This window comes from Lacerta agilis, chromosome 4 (genome assembly GCF_009819535.1).
Source record: "Lacerta agilis isolate rLacAgi1 chromosome 4, rLacAgi1.pri, whole genome shotgun sequence".
Classification (NCBI taxonomy): domain Eukaryota; kingdom Metazoa; phylum Chordata; class Lepidosauria; order Squamata; family Lacertidae; genus Lacerta; species Lacerta agilis.
Genome location: NC_046315.1, coordinates 56832618 through 56855456, shown reverse-complemented (window position 1 = coordinate 56855456; position 22839 = coordinate 56832618). Strand labels below are relative to the sequence as shown.

The 22839-nt window shown below is 45.2% G+C and overlaps 1 protein-coding gene across 2 annotated transcripts; it reads left to right on the top strand.

The window, feature by feature from the left end:
• The first annotated feature begins 2948 nt into the window (after positions 1 to 2948).
• MID1IP1 (MID1 interacting protein 1) lies at positions 2949 to 5720 on the top strand. 2 transcript variants are annotated; one of them, XM_033147176.1, is made up of 2 exons: positions 2949 to 3145; positions 3951 to 5720. In XM_033147176.1, the coding sequence occupies exon 2, from the start codon at positions 4297 to 4299 to the stop codon at positions 4804 to 4806; it is 510 nt and encodes a 169-aa protein (XP_033003067.1). In that variant the 5' UTR covers positions 2949 to 3145; positions 3951 to 4296; the 3' UTR covers positions 4807 to 5720. The 2 variants fall into 2 exon arrangements, with proteins under 2 accessions (XP_033003067.1, XP_033003068.1); XM_033147177.1 differs by lacking the exon at positions 2949 to 3145 and adding an exon at positions 3423 to 3446.
• Positions 5721 to 22839: the final 17119 nt, after the last annotated feature.

The following is a 22839-nucleotide window of genomic DNA, read 5'->3' as shown; positions in this document are numbered from 1 at the left end:
CATCTTTACTTATAAAATGAGAGGTGTTTGGGACTCAGTCTGGTGCAGTAATGGCCTCTCACTACTCCAAAGTCATCCTCACTCTGCTGGATTAATGGCATGCTCCACCAGGGCAGACCCAGCTATGAGGTGGAGTAGTGCTGCCGGCATCAGTGCCAACTTCAGGCGAGAAAATGCCAGAAATTAGTCCCCCAAAACTGGTGCTGATTTCTCGCACCACTTCTCCATCACTGGTGGACACAGCCGGTCACAGCAGCAGAGTAGGTGGTGCAGGAGTGTTAGGCATGGTGCTGCTGGCAGTGGCAGGGTGGTACTTTTCTTTTTGCCTCAAGCGACGAAAAAGGAAGTGCCACCCTCCTGCTGCTGCTGCCGCCACCACCAGTGCCACCATACCTGCTGCTGCCACTGCCACCCACATAGTACATCCTGCCACATACCCACTCCTGGCAGAAAAGCAGCACCACCATCAGCACTCATTTGAGTTGAGTTCTCACTCAAAATAATGTGACATCTTGCAAGAAGTAGGCAGGACATCTGTGGGGGTGCATCTTGGGGGCATTTGCCACCTGAGGCAACAGCTGGCCGGGTTGGGAGTGTGTACATGAATCAGTGCTGGATTACCAAATGGGCAGAGTAGGCACCAGCCTATGGGCCCCATGACAACAGATCAAAATAATATTGATTCGAACTTGAAATAAAATTACAATCAAGCTTTCTTAGTTCAATTTTATCCTACTAGAATTCATGCATGAGGGCCCCCTGAGATTTTGACTGCCTGGGGGCCTCCACAGGGTTTAATCCTGCACTGATAAGAATTTCCTTATCCACCAGCTAACCCTTTGCTTTCATGCCAGCACCAGCCAGGATACTGCCTTAAGAGGAAGCAGAGACCTAAGAGGACATGGTAAGTCAAACCCATAAAAGCCGCCCCTGCTTTGTTTTGCCAACAAACTTCTCCCCTCTGCCATCACATGGAGGCCGGGTGGGGCCCTCTGCCACCACATGGAAGCCCAATGAGACTTGCTACTGCCATGGCCTGGTCCCTCAAGATTAGGGGGCACTCAGCCCTGTGCTCACATATGCCCCCCCATAGAGTTGGTGGCGTGCTTCTCTGCCAGGGGTGGATATGTGGCGGGGCACTTCCTGTTTCACCACTTGAGGCAAAAGAAGTATCACCCTGTCACTCCTGCCACCACCTGCACTCCCACTCTACTGCTGCAACCTGCACAGTGTGATCATCTGCATCATAGGAGCCTGAGGTCCCTTTGGCCCCCCCATAAAATATTTGAGGGGGCTGCCCCACCAGTTGATTGGCATTGCCATTCAAATAGTGTGCGCGCCCTGCATCATGTGATTGATTATGTGAGGCGAGGCTTACCTCCCCCATATTTTATTCAAGTTGCCACCCCTGTGCAGTATCCGGCGGGGCTGGAGGGCAGAGGCACCTTCCAGGCCATTGCGCCCTGGCGCCTTGCGCCAGTAGGCTCGATGGTTAAGATGGCCCTGGTCGTGACGTCACGTCGATGTCACGACGCATGCCTCGTGCACCTCCCCCAAGGGGGTGCCTCTGCACCGCCGCTGCCCTGGGCAGCGCAGAGGCTTGCTATGCCCCTGCTCACCCCAAATCGGCGCCAATGCCTAGCACCGCTTCTCCACTACTGGCGTCACTGGCGTAGGAAGGGCAGGCGCCGCCTGGGGTGGCGGCACGGAAGCACCCCTTGGAGCGGAGGGTCAGGCACCCCACAACCCGCCGCTCACTTGCTGCGGGAGCAGCGCCGGCCCGGGTGGGGAGGGCAGGGGCGTAGCAAGGGGGGTGAGGGGGGCGGTCCGCCCCGGGTTCCATAATGGAGGGGGTGACAAATTATCAAGGAACAATTTTTTGAGAAAAAAGATTGTTTTGAATTTTTTTTGAAAATGCCTGCTCTGAAGGTCTTATCTTACTATACTAGGGATTATATAGCTATATATGAAATTTCATGCATATTGGTTAATATCTTGACCCTCCTCCACCAAAATAGCTGTTCACTTGGCTGTTTTCCTATGTCATGAAGGCTGGAATTTCAGTTCAGAGAACACTTACTGTTCACAACCCTAACCCTGTGGGAAGCCATCTAATTAGACTTTAATTTGATTTTGAGATGTTTTTAGGAGGTAATTTAATTATTGTTTGATTTTATACCAATGTTATGTATCGGATGTTAGCCGCCCTGAGCCCGACTTTGGCTGGGGAGGTTGGGATATAAATAAAAGTTTTTTAATATTATTACTTGTTATTATTCCTTTGTAAGAAAATATGAAATAATGTAAAACAATTTTTGCGGGGGGGGGGGGGGTGACAAGAAATTTTCCGCACTGGGTACCACCTGACCTTCCCATGCCTGGGGGGGGGGGTGACAAATTTTTTTTGCCCCCAGGTACCAATTTACCTTGCTACGCCCCTGGGGGAGGGTGACACTCCCCGGCACCTGCTCCCGCGAGGCTGCGAGCGAGCGGCGGGTCGGGCAACCCCATGACTCGCTGCTTGCTGGCTCCCTGCGGAGCAGCGGACGGGGTGCCGGGCGGCTTGGGAGGGGCTGGGGAGTGTCACCCCCCCCCTCCAGCAGGCAGCCGCGCCCGAAACCTTGCTCGGCCGGCGCGGCTGCCTGCACCTTTCCCGGCGCTGCCGGGCGGGGGCGGGGGCGCGGCCCCGAGTGTCACCCCCCCCCCAGGGCGGCCCACCCCTGACTGGCGGAGGAGCCCCCTTCCCCACAAATAAGAGCTGGGCCTCTAGGAGCGGCCTTCTTTTCCTTTGGTCTCCTCTTGGGGTGTGGGGCTACGCTCGACCATTTCCCATCCCCCAGCTGCCACTAGCAGTCGCCGGGTATGCGCAGCGCCCTCCCTCCCTTCCTCCCTCCCTCCCTGCTGGGTGCCGGGAGAGAGGCGGAGCCGCCGCCGCCGCCGCCTAGTTCCCGGTGTTACATGTGGTCACTCGGACTGAGACGCCGCCTCCGCCCCGCTTCACTGCAAGGGGGTGGCCCTTGGAAACACCTTGTTTTAACATACGCGCTATAAATACGACTCGCTCAGAGCATGGGAGCAGAGCTAGAAGCAAGACGTTCACAGAGCCGGCCAGACGCAGCCAGTGTGAGCCGCCGCTCCGAGCACGGTGAGTGAGTGGGGAGGCGGCGGGGCGCTGCTTCTACGCAGCTCTGCTAGGCTTTGTTCATTTGCCGGCTTGCATGCCAACAGCTGTGCGCCCCTGGGTGCCTTGTTTCTGGGGCTGGGTCAGGTCGACGGGGCGGGGAAGGAAGGGCCCTCGGTCATGGCTGACTGATCAGAGCTTCCTCAATGTAGCTCGTCTTTTTTTTTTCTTTTCACTGAGTGCCTTTCCACGGGAGGAAACTCGAAGTGAGCCGGGGTCGGCTTCCTCTTGCTTTGGGCGCAGCCAAGCAGGCTCGCCTGTGTCGGTATGCAAGCGGCTGGGGTGGGTCTGCAACGGAAACACATGAGGGAAGAGGATGCCGAGTTTCCAGCTTCTCTGGATGGGAGCCTATTGCCAACTCTAGCAAGGGCAGATCGCAGTTAGTTTTTCAGGCGCTTTGCTTCTGCTCAAAAGCAGTTTCCATTAGCTCAGAGGTTTTCAGAACGGAGATCTAGAGCTGCGGAAGTACTTGCGCTGATGGGATCTGGCGGGTGGGTGGGGGGGAGGCAGGGAGACGCTTATTCAAGTGGTTTCCTCGCCCGCATCCCGTTTTCTCTCCTGGATGGAATAAGAACTGGGTTTTAACGCAGCTCTAAACGTTAAGAAGGTGAGGGACGGAACACAAAGAAAGCTTGGGGTCAGAAGAGGCTGAGGCATAAAGAAAGGCTTGGAGCTGGGCGGGAAGCGGGGGGAGGCTTGCTGAGGCGGCGAGGGTTTGGGGCACGGCACGGGGCTGGTCCTAATCGCCATCTTTTGTTCTCTTTCGCAGCCACTCCTTGCAGCAGAGGCTTTCTTGCTTCCAGCCGGCAACTACTTACTGGACAAGGGAAGCTGTGCGGAAAGACGGCTTAGTCCTTGGGAAAGAGATACCTTGCGCCAGGGGGAGAAAGAGCCGGCACTCTAGCTTTCTTTTCCCCCTTCTCTGAGAAAGGAAACCAAAGGCGGGGAAGGAAAGCAGCAACTTTTCATCAGCTTGGCGCCTTTTTTTTAAAAAAAAACTCGGGCCTCGCATTGATCCCTTCAGAGCAGCTGCTCCTGCTCCCCGAAGTCTTGCTCGGCGCCCTCTCCCTCCTGCTCGTTCGCCTTGTCCTGCCGCGCCTCCGCCAGCCTCCAGGATGATGCAGATCTGCGAGTCGTACAGCCAAAAGCACTCGCTCTTCAACGCCATGAACCGCTTCATCGGGGCCGTCAACAACATGGACCAGACGGTGATGGTGCCCAGCCTGCTGCGGGACGTGCCTCTCTTGCTGGAGGAGCTGGACGCGGGCGGCGGGGAGCGGGAGGCCTCGCTGAACCCCAACGGCGGCGCCTACTGCTCCTGCAGAGACATGTACAGCCACTACGTGCTGCTCAAGTCCATCCGCAACGACATCGAGTGGGGGGTGCTGCAGCAGGCGAGCGAGGAGGCCGCGAGCCGGAAGAAGGACAAGCTGAACGGGGGCCCCGGCGCCGTGGACATTAGCCGAGGGATCCCCGAGGACGAGGAGGTGGAGGAGGACCTGGAGAAGCAGTTTCACTACCACTTGAGCGGACTGCACACGGTGCTTTCCAAACTGACTCGCAAGGCCAACGTGCTCACCAACCGGTACAAGCAGGAGATCGGAGGCAATAACTGGGGACACTGAGCCAGGGAGGGGGAGGACGCTGCCTGCCTGCCTGCCTGGGTGAGAAATTCAGAGGAAAGGGCTAGGGAAGAACGTGTGTGTGTGTGTGTGTGCTGAGTGGGAGAAGCAAATGCTCTTATGTGGCTTTGTAATTGGAGCAGAGAAGAAGCATATCGGGGCCAGTGGCGAGCATAACAGCAGATGTAAAATTGTATGTTTCTAGGAGAGAAGAATGTGAAGGGTGGAAGGGACTGGCTTTCTTGCTAGGCATATCCTAGTGGGGTTTTACTGTTGGCAAGGCTGAACATCCATGGAGGCGGGGTGATGAATCTGCCTGGTGTAGCAGGCATAACCAGGTTGTCTAGTATAATATTTCCAGATTCTGAGGGCTCTGAATGATGTACAGTGGCCCAGGCCAGTTACTGAAAGAGTGTGTTTGTAATCATTGGAAAACTGTGTGTGCACGCACATGTGTGGTGGCGGCAATAGTAGTGGCGATTGCATCACTTCTTTCATGTTTTGCACTACTTTTGTAACGTTAATATGTATATAAAGTCTTAAGAATTCTCTTTGCATGCTCCTAGATCTACAGGCGTCTTATTTTTTACCAACACACAAGGATGTACATTCATTACTATTAATGAAACTTGTTTTTTTTTACAAGCGAGGTGAACAGTTATTGTTCTCCTTTAAGTAAAGTTACTTACCTTTCCATATTACATTGAACTGGTCTATATGAGGCTGCAATTGTGCTACTTAAAAACTATTTATACTCGGTTGCAGAGGATGGAACCAGTTAACTAATGTGCACCCCTATTTCAATGGAAAGATAAAAGGGTCTCATTGTTGTACATGCATTGAAGATTTATTTAAAACTTTTTTTATTCAGATGTAGAGTATATTCTAAAATAAATAAGCAAATATATTGACTAAAATGGACTTAACTGGTTTTTATGTTGTGCCTCTACTAGAATTTAATGCTAACATCTATTTTGCAACACACAAACTGTATATGAAGCGATTCTTGACATTATCTTTTTTGGAGGGGTGGGGGTAGGCTTGATCTAGTTCACTACAGGGATGACAGGCCTGTATTCCCCACTCTCCCCCTGTGGTGCACAGGGACGGGCACATACTTATTTTGTACATTTATATCTTGGAACACAAATGTCATACAAGGGGTTCTTAGGATCTCTTCCATCCGTTCAGTAACCACATCCAGAGCTGCTTTGCTTCCAGGCCATCCCCTCACTCAAGAGCTCTGTTATGCCCTGCTATGCATGGGCACTGTGCCCACTGCATATTGGATTGAGCCCTTTTAAAACCAGTGACAGTTTTCTCATGGACTTCAGTGAGAGGTAGATTGCACTACAGTGCAAGTTAACTATCCATCTCAGGGAGCTGCCTTTCAAAGCAACATTTACTCAATTTAAAAGAACCTCAACAAGTGGAAACCATGTTCTCTTAGCTCTTCTTCAAGGTGCCTTTACAATTCAACACTTAGTGAGTGCAGGATATTTATATGGATGCAGGTCAATCTTTTAAACCTAGTTATTTAAGTACCTTAAGACTTTGTAACTACTAATCAGATTTAAGTTACTGTACTTAACTGCAAGTTATTTATGTTGTGACATGGATGCTTCTAGGCTGTTCTTGGAACCAACAGCTTCATTCTGTGGTATTTTCTAGTTTAAATCCAGGTATGCTATCTTGGAGTCTGAACCAATGTTTTCCTATTTTTTCAGAACATATACATACAGTGCATTGTGGTTATATTAATATGCACCCAGCCTAATCTGTAGTCCTCTTAAACCTACTTTTAACAACAGAGTAGTTGTTTGGTGATTTCAGCAATACCATTTAAAGCTTTAAAACAAAAAATGCCATATAATGATGTAAACCCTTTAAAGATGCGGATGCATTTTATAGATTCAGATCTGAAAATTCCTTTGGGCTTTGTTTCAACTTTTTGACAATAATATGCTAATGCAAAAGCATTTCTGGCTATTCTGGGCTATATCTTTGAGGGAAGTGGGGAAATAGAAAAGGTACTGCTGAAGTTAAGCCCTCTTACGTGAGTAAAAATGATATAATTGCTCTTAAAATGGTTAAAAAAAATATTGTGTCTCTTTTATAATAAAATGGCTTAAACTGAAATCTTCTTTTAAGGTTACAATCCTATGTCTCCTCGTCCAGAATTTATCCCAATACAATCAATGGTGCTTAATTTTGAGTAGACAAGTACAAAAAAAAATCTTTTTAAAAAACGACTTTATAACTGGAAAAAATGTCACTATTAAACCTTTTAGATCTGATGGCAGCCATAAGAGGTGGAATGGATGGCCTTACTCTATTTTTAAAATCCATACAATTTTTTCAAGTTTTTAATTAATATTATAGTCAAACCAAGATTTTAACAGTTTGTCTTCAACTTTGTTTTTTTAAAGCCAACATGTACTTTAAATCTAATAATCCTGTCATCAACAATGCAGACTTCTTCTTTTTTTACACTGCCCTCAGCAACCTTTGACGGTTAGGGATTGAGCAGGGCCAACTGTCACCTGTTCTGGGTACTCTATGCTGGTCAGCAGGCTATTTAAAATTTCCCACCATGCATTGGAGTACTATGGGAAATTTTAATGACAACCTATTTATATTTCCCACAATGCCCTGACACAGTTACTTTACAAGTTCCAGGGCATTGTGGGAAATTAGATATGGTAGGTTGTAGTCATCTGCCACTGGTCTCAAGTAGCACTGGCCTGGTTGGGAAGCACTGACATGGAAGTTGACGCTCAGAGGGCACTTCGTTGAGAGCACCCCCAAATCTGGAGTTAGTTCATTTCCTGTGAATTCTTAACTTAGTCTTCAACTCTCTACTGTTTTCCAATAGTAAGTCCTCTGAACTCAATGAGACTTACCTGGGAGTAGACATGGATGGGAATGCATCGCGAGGAAAATATTGGAACATGGGGAGCTGCTTCTTGCCAGGCTAGACTATTTCTCCATTTTGTTCAGCATTGTCTACTCTGACAGGCAATGCTCTCCTGGGTCAAAAGCAGAGGTCTTTCCCATTACCTGGGATACCTCCTGTATGTAGACCATATTTACCTCCAAGCTGTTGTCTCTCTCCCTAAGCTAGATATGTAAGATGTGTAGTTTGAGGCAGCTGCACAATGTCAGCCATGATGCTATTGCATTCTTTTCTACCTGATACATTTTTAAGAAGTCAAAGAAAGTGCTGTTAGTTCATTAAGATACTTTTCTGCATACCATGCTAACATCATTATTAATTAATTAATTGCATCACTGATAGCATAGTAGATGTTTCTCACTGAAGTTAGATCTCATGAAACATTCCAACACTGGCTAGAGATGAAACAGATACTTTACTTGATCAGGAGTTTCCACATTTTGCTAAGCTGCCTTCAATCGTAACAGGACCCCTCCCTGCTGGCTACTTAGCTTGCTGCTTGCTACATCCTATGCAAATCAAATCAACCCCCCCCCCCCGCCTTCTGGTGATTTTGTCAACCTACTTATTTGCTTTTTAATTTTCTGTTGCCTTTACTTGAGAGTAAAAACCTACCTTATCTTCCCCAGTGGTTTAGACTACTGGCAATAATGATCAACATTTGCTGCCACTGTAGTCTTATGCTTCAAAAACCAGAATTTAATACACTTAGGGCAGTTTCCAACTAACACATTCTGTCAGTGCAAAGATTTATGCTTGTGCAATGGAACCCCCTTCCCCCATTCACATGTGTTTTGGAGCTCCCCAAATCTGCTCTGTAGGAAACCCAGTAACAGGTTTAGGGGATGCATAGGTGGAGAAGAGAGGGAAATCTCTATTGCACAAGTGTTGTATAGTTGCAATCCTAATCCATTACTTGGGGGGGAAATCCAATTGAAGTCAACAGCAAATACTTCTGAATAGACATAGTTAGGCTTGTTATGTTAGTCTGTTAGGGAAAAAATACCTGGTGTGTTGACAGCCCTTTTTAAAGAAAGTTCCTAAGCAAATGCTCTTGGTAAATTCGATTCATAAGAATATGGGTGTAAACAAATAACCCATTTAGTCAAGCTTCGGATTAAATGAGAGGTTTGCTATAGAGAAGTTGTAATTAGGAATAGCATTTTTTAAAAAAGATATAACTGCAATATTTTGCCAAATGCTTTGCTAAGTTGCCTGGAGAAGATGAAATAACAGGCAGGGTCCCACAGACCCCTACTGTTCTTTTTGTTTCAACCTATTGCAAAGACTCAATGAAACTGGGCAGCTTCAGACAAACCACATGCTTCATCCAGGCATCAGGAAGCAGATCTGACTAGTGAAAGAGTGAATGGAACTTTCTGGGAGTCTTTTCACACTTCCATTTTATAGAGCAAGTCAGTAACTATTGGCAAAAGGCATCCGCATCTCAGCCAAGTTGGAACAATGAATGCTGACAAGACTTCAAAAGGGATGTTAAAATGTGGGGTTTTTTTAAAGAGCCAGTTGATGCAGGACAATGTTGATCTAACAGGCCACAAATGTCTAGCATGCGTGAAGGGAAGGGAAATACGAAGGCAGACAGACAGACATTCCAAATCTTGATCTTCCCCAGTATGTGACTGGAAAATGAACTGTACACGCTTCCCAAGTAGGGTTAGCCAATCTGTAAACTTGGCTATTTGAAATGGAATATAAAAAAATAAGAGATTTTCTGGATGAAACAAAAGGCCCATCTAGTCCAACACCTCAGAGTGGCCAGCCAGATGTTTATGGGAAGCACACAAGCAAGACAGCAAGACCCAAGTGTGATAGCACTGGCCATTTGTGATTCCCACCAAGTGGTATTCAGAGGCATACTGCCTGTGACAGCACATAGCCATTATGTCAGGTAGACATTGATAGCCTTATCCTCTATGAAATGTCACATCTGCATAATGCACTTAAAGCATATAGCTTTCCTGAAAGAATCATGAGAACTGTAGCTTGCTAAGGGGGCTGGGAGTTGGAGTTTTGTGTAGCAGTGAACTATATTTCCCAATAGTCTTTGGGGGAAGCCAAGTGCTTTAAATATATGGTGTGAATGTGTCTGATCCTCTTTTAGAGCCATCCATGTGGGAGCGAGTTCCATAGTTTATCCAAGAGCTGCAAGAAGGAGTAATATATTTTGTCTACCTTGAATCTTACAACACTCAGCTAGATGGCCTCAGGTTCTAGTACAGTCATACCTCGGGTTGCGCTCGCTGTCGGTTGCGCTCGTGGCGGGATACGAACGCGCTGAACCCAGAAGTACCGGAACGGGTTACTTTCGGGTTTCGGCACTTGCACATGCGCAGAAGTGCTAAATCGTGCTTTGCGCATGTGCAGAAGCGCCGAATTGCGTCACGGGTTGTGAACGCGCCTCCCTCATGGATCGCGTTCGCAACCCAAGCGTCCACTGTATTATGAAAGAGAGAGGAAAACATTCTATCCTTATTTCCCACACCATAAATATGGGCTGTGTTAATAGGAGCTAGATAGGCAAGGTTAGCCTGTCTAGCAATCTGGATGATGTCAGTCACATCTTTGACAGCCTATGAAGCTCAGCCAGATTTCTGGAATTGTAGAGAGGTATCATAGGTGCAAGCTATCTTGTTACATATTCATATTATGCGTCTTCCTAAGTTCCCTCCTTCCCCAGTCAGACTTCCAGCATCCAGAGTCAATGCATAACCGAGCCGAGTCATCAGTTTACTATTTCAGATTACCGGTAATGATTCACCAGTATAGTATCCTTTTATAAAGCCTGCTCTTCCAGATGCATTTTCCCATAGTGAGTTGTGTGTTCTTCAAAATGCTTGAATTGTGAGGAAAATGGCATTATGTATTGGAGACGGCTTACGCTTTCTGAAACTGACAATGACAACAATGGACACTGTCACCAGCTACTTGTAGCTGCTCACGTGACCCTCCTGATTTGATTTGCTCATTACATGGGAGAACACAATGCCAGTTGTGTTACTCATGAGGTTTCCCATGTTATTTACACACCTGTGTTGAGGACATTAAAAGGGGTTTTGGTGCATGTTCAAATTGGTGGCTAGCTGCTCTTGTAGTAGGGGAATGCAAACTGATTATACATGGTTAGACCTTGCCCAGAGAAATTGCTGGAGGCTCAAGTTTCTTTAAGGCAGAGTTTTCCAAACTGTGTGTCGCAACACATTAGTGTGTAAACTGCAGTGTGTAGGTGTGTTGCACAAACACTCCCCATGCTGCTCCTGGGGCTGGAAAGGGTCAGTTTAACCACTGCAGTAGTTTGCTAGCAAAGCTGAATTACTGTGTCGCAAAATGATACAAAACTGTTCCTATGTCCAAAAAGTGTGTCAACAACTTGAAAAGTTTGCAAAGCTCTGCTTTAAGTTCTTCAGAGACAATGTGGCAAATGAGAAATACGCTGCAAGTCAAGTGAAAACAATTAGGTTGCAAAACATTTATCTGGCTCTAGTTGCATTTGGGCCTCATCCTACCATTGCAACTGAGAAGGTCAATGCAACTGCAATAAATTACGCATTTGATTAGGTAGGGTAATTTTTCAAAATTCAGAAGTCAGTTCAAATGAAATGGCATTGCCCAGTGATTTGAGGATCTGGTGATGTGCACTCTTAAAGCCTAGTTCCCAATTTAAGATATTTACATTTGCGAGTCTTCACTGTTACAGCGGTTTACAAGAAATATTCAAATCATCAATAAAAAATGTTTTAAAAAATTAAAAACATTTTAAAATACCGGTAATTAAAACTAACAGTAAAAGAGATTAAAACAACAGCTACGTAGCTTAATAGGCTTGATTAAACAAAAAATTCAAGCAAGCACTGAAAATAGAACAGCGAATGTGCTTTTTTGCATTCTTCCTGTTTGGATTTTTCTTAGGGTTTTTGTAATTCTGTAAACCTTTGGGTTCCCAAACCTTTGGGAGGCTTGACAGCCATCTGTCGGGAATACGTTGATGGTGTTTCCTGCTTAGCAGGGGGTTGGACTGGATGGCCCTTGTGGTCTCTTCCAACTCTATGATTCTATGATCCCTTCAGGCAGCTGAGTTCACTATTACCCTATTTATGATGTAGATGCGTAATAGTCACAATTTGTCAATGTGTAGAAAATAATTATGAACCTTCTGGCAAAAGTGCATTCCAGTGCAAAGGTCCTCAAGCTGTAGTCCATTCAGGTGGTCTGTCTGATTTCAATATTCATATTTACTTTTAATTGATTTTTTTAATTCCTTGTATGTATTTTATTGTATTATCATTACAATTCTATGGAATACAATAAAATAAAGCAGGCAATAAAATACCATTAAAAAACATACAGTATCTACCACAAAACATAACAATTGCTGTAAAAGAATCATTAAGTGGTCTGCCAAGACCAGCAGCAATTTTCAAGTGGACCATGGGAGAAACATTTTGGGAACCACAGTTCTAGTGGCTTTTGAAGTGTTAGCAAGATATGAAAGCAACCTTGAGCAACAGGTTTGCTTGTCCTTCAAATCCTCATCCTTAGTTGTGGCAATATAATAGTGTCATTGAAAAGATTATCATATCACAAGGAGAGGATTATAGCTTTGAGTGAAGAATGAGCTGCAGGAAGAGCTGAAGAATTTCCAGCATGCACTGATAATTCAGAGAGTTGAAATGACAGAATAGGTATATAGATATGTGTTTATTTATTACATTAACACATCTTTCCTTGAAAGAGCTCTGGGCGGCATCTTCACAACAATTATGGTATAGGGCTTTGCCTTGTGGCTGAATGGGAGTTTTAGCAGAGTCAAAAGTCAAGGTAAAATGGTATGTCTTCAGCATTTACCAAAAGCTGTACAATGAAGATGCCAGATATACTTCAGTGAGGGGGGGGCAGAAAGTTCTACAATTTAGGAGCTGCCCCAGAAAAAGTCCTTTTGCCACACACCCCCAAGCTTCTGAGGGCAGTGGAACAATCAATAGAGCCCCATCTGCTGATCTTACCATCTCAGGGGATCTGTAGGGAAGGAGGCAGTCTCTCACGCATTTGGGTCCTGAGTTGTTTAGGTCTTTGAACAGTAACATGAGCACCTTAAGCGGGGATTTTAATGCGAGATTTTAATGGATCTCCAGCCAGTAATCTGGCCACTGCATTTTGGACCAGCTGAAGTTTCTGAGTTGTCTTCAATGACAGCCCCATACAATAATCCAGTCCAGAAGTTAGCAAAGCATTGAGCACAGTGGCCAAGTCATTTGTGTCCAAAAGCAGTAGTAAGCTGGTGAACCAGCCACAGCTGGAAACAGGCACTCCTAGCCCTGAAGGCCACCTGAGCCTCCAGTGACAGTGCTGAATCCAGCACCACCACCACGCTGTGGACCTGTTCCTTCCCCATCCAGGGCAGGCCTTCTTCCCACCTTCCAGACATGAGAGCTTCGGAGACATAACAACACCTCTTTCTTTTCATGATTCAGCTTCAGTTTACTGGCCCACATCCATTCCACTATCTCTCAAGCACAGGTCTAACACCTCAAGCCTCTCCCAGCTGACATGGAATGGAGAGATAGAGCTGGATGTCATCTGCATACTGATGGCACTTCACTCCAGATCTCCTGCTGACTGCTCTCAGAGGCTTCACATAGATGTTAAATAGCATGGAGGACAAGATAGAACCTCGTGGGACACCACAGGACAACTCCCACGACTGCTTTCTTGAAACAGCCCTGGAGGTAAGAGCAGAACCACAGAAGCACAGTGCCTGCAACACCAACCTCTCTGAGGTGCTCCAGAAGGATACAGAGCCAACAGTGTTAAAAGCAGCTGAGGAGACAGAGCAGTGTCACATTACCACCACCTCTCTCCCAAATGTCACCAACAAGGGCAATCAGGACAGTTTCAGTGCCAAGACCAGCCTCGAATCCAGACTGGAATAGTAAGGGGGGGGGCGGTTTCAGCTAGAAATTATTACAATATATAATGTATTCCAGGGAGGATACCTGCAAGTTATTCCTATGGCTAAAATAATGTTGGATGGATTACCTAGGAACTGGGATGTTGAGTCCTCAGTGTTGCTTAGCAAACCTGTGACTGGCATGTGAACAAACTTGTGATTAAATCCTTTCAACATTTTGAGCCACTTGGATATCTGCAAATCAAAAATCTCATGATGCATAGCAGGAAGAGTCTGGAGGACATGTGGAAAATTATATTGCAAAATGCCACGTGAGTGTTTATTAAACTCCCCCAACACATATTTGGTAATCTTTAAAAAAGGGAATTAAACATGTTTTGTTTAGCTATTTGCAGGTTACATTTTTGTACATTCGTGGGTATCATATTCTGAAAGTAAAGTGAACAGCAACCATCTAAAATAGAAATATGCTGTAAAACAATTAGCAATTAAAACACTATGTTTGTGATCACCAACTCAGTTTTGCTAAGTAGTCACTGTAACAAATATGCTGTTAGATAATCATCACTGTCTGTTCTTTTTGTATTTTATTCCCTGCCCCCACACCTCACAAGTTTGGACAGAAACTTGCCGATTTAGGATTACACTTTACTCATATGATGAAGTAGACTGTGACCCATGAAAGTTTATGCATTAATGAATTGTTAAAATTCTTGCCCCCCCCCCACAATTGTATGCAAGTTCTATGATTCTAACTCCACTGGTTTTCACCCCTTTCACGCAAAGCCTGAATGTGGATCCAAACCCTCTTAAAGAAAATGACAATGAGCATTTCTGTAGCAATTTTGAAAGTGTCCAAAGCACTTAGCATGCAGTATTGCAGCAACTTCTACCCATCCATGTAAGAGTAGATAAGAAATGTTATCCCCACATTGCAGATGAGGACCTAAAGCTGAGAGAGAATGATTTGCCTACAGATGCCTAGTGAGGTCATGACCAACTTTGTATCGGTGATAATTGACAGCTCGGCCTCTTACCTACTAGGCTACACTACCTCCCTACTCTTCCATTAATTTTAGTGGGTGTTGATTATACCACTTGCTTGAGTTCTCCTTCCACTCATTTGTTATTTGTCATATATGATGTTTCTCGGAGTGTTCAAAACACTTCATGCACATTAGTGCAGCAATTTGTTTTACAGAACATCCCTGTAAAGGGCAGGCCAAAAGTTTTGTCTACATATTGCGGATGGGGAGGTGAGGCTGAGAGAGAATGTCTTACCTAAAGCTGTCTAGTGAGGTCAGGGCAGAGATATGCTTTGAACCAGGAATGGTTCTCTGCTCAGCCTTTCATTTTTAGTGGCTAAAGGCTATTTGTTGTTCATCTGCCAAGCAATTCCATCATATGCCTATCGTTTGTGGATTTAATTCCTGTGACAAAGATGAAGCACAGTGGACAGCTACGCTACCACAATGACTTTTAGCTGTGCAGTGCAACTTCCCTGCCCTCCCCTTTCCCCTCAAGTTCCTTAAATCTGTTTTGGAGGGTTGGGGGCAGGGGGGAACCCAGACCAGATTTGGAGGGTACAGGGGGTGGGGAGGAGAGGGCAAACAATTTACACTGCACAGCTGAAAGTCATTGTGTTACTGTTTCCTAGAAGAAGCAGAAGCAGAAGAGGAGGAGGAGGAGGAGGAGGAGTTTGGATTTGATATACCGCTTTATCACTACCCGAAGGAGTCTCAAAGCAGCTAACATTCTCCTTTCCCTTCCTCCCCCACAACAAACACTCTGTGAGGTGAGTGGGGCTGAGAGACTTCAAAGAAGCGTGACTAGCCCAAGGTCACACAGCAGCTGCATGTGGAGGTGCGGGGAAGCGAACCCGGTTACCCAGATTACGAGTCTACCGCTCTTAACCACTACACCACACTGACTATTGCCCTTAGATGCCCAGCTGCATTGGACTTCCTTCTGACCCTAGAGGGTACCAAGGTACAGAGAGGGGCAAGGACTCTTTCATAAGGACCCCTGGGTATGTCACAAGGCTCATTTTTTTGCTTCAGGTTCTTAAGAAAAATTACTGTGCAGAAAGCGATGACAAAACTCTGCTCAGGCCAAGGATATCCTAGGAACCGTCTCGTCCCTCCTACCCGTCCTCCATACGTATGCATCAGCTGATGCAATCTCTGCACGGTTGCCAAAGCCCTGAGCTCTCTCTTCTTGTTCAACAAACTCTTGGCAAGAAAAACTGCCTCCAATAATGCTGGTCTCAGTGAAGTAGTCAGCCCTGTTTAACAAGTTTAAGAGAAAAATGTTGAGAAAGAAATGGAAAGTCAGAGGCCTTCAAAACTAAAGCCTGGTATCCGTATTCCTCTAGGGCAGGGGTAGGTAACTTAAGGCCCATGGGCTGGATGTGGCCCAATCGCCTTCTCAATCAGGCCTGCAGAAGGTCCGGGAATCAGCATGTTTTTACATGAGTAGAATGTGTCCTTTTATTTAAAATGCATATCTGGGTTATTTGTGGGGCATAGGAATTCGTTCATTTCCCCCTCAAAAATATAGTCCGGCCCACTGCATGGTCTGAGGGATGGTGGACCGGCCCATGGCTGAAAAAGGTTGCTGACCCCTGCTCTAGGGACTGACATTTTCTTTATATGGTCATGATACAGTAAGACTGCTTGCCAAGTTTCTATCTAGGCTTCTGAGTCAAGTTGGTAGTACCATAATTCACAGGAATTCCTCCACTCCCCGCCCCCGCCCCTGATGGAAAGCATGCATTTTGCAGAGGGAAAAGCTACTCGGGGACAACGGTTGAAAAAAGGGGTGAGCACTCCCTGTGACTTCAAATCCCTTCACTCAAAACAGACACTTCTTAAAAACAAGTAAAAGACAATCCAGATTTTCTTAACTTACATTCACTTGCAACATCTAGCTATGGCCGGAAACAGGAGCTTAAGAAAACCCTGCTTCTGCACAACACACCTCTATTTTGTTTTGTGACTAACCGATTGTATATTTATTTAGTGACTGAGAGAACACTGCAAATACTTGGCTAGCTGTAGAACTTCAGGGGTGGTGCCTGAATCAGTTCCTTCTCCTTCTACAGCTATTTAAAGTGGCAGTAATTATTATTTTTAAAGACAACCCCCCCCCCCGATAATTTAAAAGGTATTTTTGCACCTGCTTTTAATTTCAGTTTTGTTTTGTGCTGTTCAAATTAAGCCTGACAATATACACAACAGTGGATCTGATAGTGGATTTGCTTCTGAAAAAGCCAAGTTCACATCTTAGAAGAGGCAAGTGTCTTCTGTTCCTTTTCAGAGGAAAGCTATACCGCTTATCAACTGGTCTGTGTCCGGAAGGGTTCATTAGAAGCTCATGGCATATAGCTATGAATTAGAGGTTTGACTATACATAAGAAACTTGTGAACTTAGGAATTCACATTTTAAAACCTAAAAAGTCTCCCTAAGCTACCTTCTGTCTAGGCCAAGACATAGAAACACTTAAGGCAAGACTGTTTTAGCTACATGTGACATACTAATAGATTACCAGTCGAGAGAGATGGGGGCAGGCCAAAAGGAAAGAGGCAGACCAAGAAAAACTACAAGTGCCGAGGAAAGATAGGTGGGAGACTAGGAAGGCTGTGCAGACACATACACAGATATGTACAGAATGAATGCGTATCTTTCTTCCTCAACATAGATGTATCTTTCTGTGTACTCACACGACCTTTCTTAGAAATCAGTTTTAGTGCTTGAAAATGCGTCGACTGCAGTTTCATCAGTGATACATGGGCGTTTCTTACTTAACCTGGGAGTGCTTCCAAACTTCAGGCTCTACCTCTACTTATTTGCCCCCAAGGGAATAGTTCAGGTGAACACACCAATTCTGCCTGCTCCACATTCTGTCCATTCATTTACAGGTGGGTAGCCGTGCTGGTCTGCCATAGTCGAAACAAAATAGAAAATTCTTTCCAGTAGCACCTTAGAGACCAACTGAGTTTGTTCTTGGTATGAGCTTTCGTGTGCATGCACGAAGAAGTATCTGAAGAAGTGTGCATGCACACGAAAGCTCATACCAAGAACAAACTCAGTTGGTCTCTAAGGTGCTACTGGAAAGAATTTTCTATTTTGTGCATTCATTGGCTTTCTTGAACTCTCAACATTTTCAAACACTTCATCAGCCACAGCATCTTTGCCACTGTTCGGCACCCTCCAATTTCATCACTGTTTTCCTAACAGTTTTCTTTAAATCTTGGAACTTGTTTCCCACTTAGTCTTAATTCATTAATTCATTGTTATCTTAATCCATCTGCTTTTATAATGTCTCCCCGCCAGTTTCCCCGGCCTGCACTGTGGCTTCTGCTGCGGAGAGTACCTAAGGCTGGCCAAGTTATTTTGGAACCTTAGACAGAAAATCCCACACATGCCTCTTCCTGGGAGTAAAAATACAATAAGAATAAAATAAATAAATGTTCAAGTTGTCGCTAGCCTTTCATGACACTCAAAGACTCGCTCTAACGATAGGACTGGCTACACTTTTGCTTTCCTGAATGGCGTCCGACAGAAATATGATGAATCAGTGTAAGGGACATACACAGGATGGGCATTGTGAGGATGAGATAGTCAGGAGACAAAAAAACGGAGAGCAAGACAAAAACATGGTGAGGGAGATTGTAATTGCATATGCACCAAATTGCAATTTGTTCACACACCAAAATGTTTAAAGCACATTCTCCCCCACCCCACAAGAATTCTGGGAATAGTAGTTTACCCCTCTGAGAACTACAATTCCCAGCACCCCAATCAAACTACAGTTCCAGGAGTCTTTGGAGAAGGACAAAACAGACTGGAAAATAAAAAACTCTTTAGCCCAAATCTACCCATGCTGACCTAGTTACTAACAGGCTTCTGGTCTCCTGATAAGTAAAAGTGCAGGTGGTCTGTTGCAGGGTTTTCTGATGATGGTTGATGGGCCCTGAGGAGAGGGACTGGTGGACCCTGGCTGCAAACCGCAGCCCATTTTTAAGGGCTCTCTCACCCATCCTGGACTGAATGACAGTTGGCATTTTATGGCCAATCAGAGCACAGGCCATGTTTGGTGGATAACTCATGTGACAACTTGTTGGGAGTTGGGAAGATGTAGATAGACCCTGGGGGCAGGAAAATATGTTTAGCTCTGAATCTGGTGGAAATGGAAGCTCACCGCACCTAGTCTGGGCTCTAGATTCAGGAGCTGGTTGGAGTACGTGTTTGCCTCACTTGAGCAAAATGGAGGGCTTTTCTGCATAGTACTAAGTACCAAACTCATATTCCCCAATAGTGTGGTTCCCAGATGTTTTTTTAAAAAACATATTTGCACTTAAACCAAATTTACTGTGGCCTAAACTTTCCAGTGTAGATTAATGGAGGAGATTCACTAAGGAGAGGATTCCAATTCTCTGAAGAAAAAATGGATTTCATAATCTTTTAATTAATATAAATGTATACTTTTTAAAAGGAAAAATTATTCTGGAAAAGAATCCAATTATTTCAATATTTTTAAGACCAACATTTTCTTGGAACAATGTGCACCTTACTTTGCTGCACTGGCATACATATCTCCATGGTGTAACAACGAGTAACAACGAAAGGATACGTTCCCCTCCCTCACCCCACCCCCCATCTTCGGCTACTTTCCCTCCTCTATTGTGTTAGCACAAGGAATACTCTGTTGTAGGAATGTGGTTAATGCCACTGTGGCATTAAGAGAAAAGCCACTCCCATAGCCCAGAAAAATTGAATCGTCCATACAAGTCTTTAACTTCATTAATCACTTACAACAGGATTTGAAACAGGAGCACAGTGAACCAAGGCATAGCCTTGCCTGGCTTTGCTGAAATCTTGTTTTTGAACTGACTGCGCAGAAATTATTAGAGGAGGAAACCAAAGGAAATTCTTTTCTAGAACAAGGAGTTAATCGGCAGCGTCCCAGTTTCACAATGAAATTGATGTATGGCCTAAATGACTACATCTGCAGAACATTTTGTTTTCTGTATGATACAAAATTTCGCCACAGAAAGATATGGTGCTATGACTTGCAGGCTGTGAAATGCTGAAAACACAGGTAAGAAAATAATAATAATAATAATAATAATAATAATAATAATAATAATAATAATAATTATTATTATTATTATTATTATTGTAGGTAAATAAAATGCAAACCTCTGATAAAAGGGAAGTGTCTTCTGGATCTTCTCAAGTGCTGTCTATTATATGATGGTGCAACAACAGAGAATACAGGCATTTAGCATTTGCCCTGTTCTCATGATTGCTACTGTGCATGGTGGATGGCTACGAAAAACTGAACCCATGTGCAGAATTTAGCCTGGGTCAGCTCTTGATACTCCACTGCCACACATGATCATTCATACTGGCATGCCAAATGTTAATCTGCACTGAAATGAGCCCATGACACCGGATGTAAACAACCTTGGCATAGGCTGGCATAGCTGGACTTCCAGGGGCCCAGCCTTTCCTGTTAAAGTACATGCCACAAACACCATTCAGACAGGCCCTCTGCCTCATAAACTGATCACCTATTATAGATCCATTATGTCTGCTTCTTGACATTAAAAAAAAAATTTTTTTGCTACAGATCCCTAATACAAAATGCACACGCGACTTGTGAAATATGGAAGTGCATGTTTAGAGATCACATTTCACTTTAAAATACACACAAGAGGCAAGATATTGCCACTCCTGTATGTTCAAGGTCTTAATATCCAGCATACTATTTGTGTGTATTTTGTATCCAAATATAAAAGGTATAGTAAGAAATGGCCCTTTAATTTTTGATAGGAAGCTACTGATCCATTCTCATGGATGGGAGCATGGTGCATGGATACTATTTCAGTATCTCTTTGCTGATTCATGCCTATGGAGCTAACCAAATTTTCACTGGTCTCATTTCCCAAGTGTTCATTTTTCATTTCTTGAGCATAGCTTCCTGCTGACTCACTCTTTATCTAGTTCCTGTGTCCTTTCCCCAGCCTTTCTAAGCACGTTCTTCTTCTATGGCTTGATTCTTTATCTGCTCAGTTTCTATGTAGCCAAATAAACTATCTTTGTAATCTATAAGCCTTGCTTAGATGCTAGCCAAATTTATTCCACACCCACCACTGTTCATCTTTTTTCTTTTATATTTGCAATACATATAAGACACCTTGCAGTTGTAAACTACAACAAAACACTGGGGTATCTCTTGTTTCCAGGATGAGAGGGCCTGTATCGGTTGTACTCTCTGTTTCTGGGAAGTTAGTTTTCATGATGGAAACTGGCTCTTGTGTCATGGAGATGGTGAGGGGATTGTAAGTATATCCTTGTAGTACACTCAGCTGTCATGGGAAAGGAACCCAATACTGAATTCTCCCACACCCAGAAACACAGATTTTAAGTGTAAAAATAAAGAAAGATAGATAAAGAAGAGATTCACAAATACTGCTGGGAATTTAAAACACTCATGTTTTGTTTCCAAATGAACCTTATGCCTTAAAATAATTCAAGTGCAGTTGTATATCAAAAGACTTTAATTCTGTTCTTATCTGTACAGGACAGTTCTTTCCACAAGTCACCATGTTTGCCTTGTAAGTTCCCCTAGGTCTCATTTATCTTCTTACTCTTTTAAGAGACCAAGCAGGAAAAACAATGATGAAATTATTTTATATCCCTCCTTTCTGTGCGCTACTCCTGCGAGTGTTTCCTAGATCTGGGTCAACGTTGCCTGGCAAATGTTAATGTCACCAGAAGCGCTTTTGAGGAACTGTTATGGAAGGTCAAATTGCATAATATCCTGAAGCAGCATCTCGCTCCACTCAACCTGCAGCCTGGCTTGACCCCCCCCCTTCCCCTTCCCAGCACCCCAATAAGTTGTATCTGCTCCCTCTTCTCCCAGTGCATTTGAACTTCTGTTCCTCACATTGTGGCAGTTCACTTCTGGAGGGTTCTGTTATGCTTTCCAAAATAACCTAAGCATGGGGTAAAATGGGAAATCAGAAAAATATAACTACAGTGGTATCTTGGTTCCCGAACAGCTTAGTTGTCAAACAAATTGGCTCCCGAATGCCGCAAACCCAGAAGCAAGTGTTCCAGTTTGTGAATGTTTTTCGGAAGCTTCCGTGACTTCCGACTGAGTGCAGAAAGCTCCTGCAGCCAATCAGAAGCAGCGCCTTGGTTTTTGAATGGTTTCGGGAGTCATACAGACTCCTGGAATGGATTAAGTTTGAAAACCAAGGTACCACTGTATAGGCATGGAGCAGGAATGGGGAGCTTTTTTTCCAGCCTGCAGGCCACATTCCCTCATGGGCAACTTCCCAGAGGCCACATACTAGTGGTGGTAAATAGGGCCAGAGGCAGCTAGGATATGGCCTGAGGCAAATGGGGGAGGAGCAATGGATGTGGCTCCACCTTTGGTGTAGTAGGCAACATTCAGCCATGGAAAACCCATATCTTCTTCACCCACACTCACAAACACAACTGTCTGAAGCTGCACTGAGGAAGCATAGACAAGATCAACTTTAAAACCACACAACAGGTTGCGCAAGCAGAACAGAAACTAAAAACACTGTGCCTGAGAGTTAACTCAGGCAGCTCCTTGTGCAGTAAGCCAGGAGAGCAGGGCCGTCTTAAGCATATCCGGCACTGTGGTGCAAAGATCCCTCTGGCACCCCGCCCCTCCCATTTCCCAGAGTTGTCAACCTTTTTTTAGGGAGGGAACACCAGCAGCTGTGGAGCAAGCCTCTTGGGATGGGACGCCGTTGCCTGCAATACGCCCAGCTTTGCAGGGCTGGAGGAGGAGGGCAGCAGCTGGAAGGTGGCTCCTCTGGTGGGGAAGAGGTGGAGGCTGGACGCAGCACCTCCTAGCTCAGCTGGCCACTTCATGCCACGGTGGCCACGGCAGGTGGAGGCTCCAGGCGCAGTGCTGCTTTGGCACGGCATGGCGGAGGCGGGCGAGGGCAGTGAGCGGGCTGGGTGAGCCAGCCCCGTGGAAATCTGTGGCACCTGATGCCCGGCTCGAAAATGAAGATGGCTAGCAGGAGGGGCACCGTGCGCACATACTCCTCAACCCGTTGGGTGAGTGAGCACACCGAGCGAGCGGGCCTGTGCCAAGTGAATG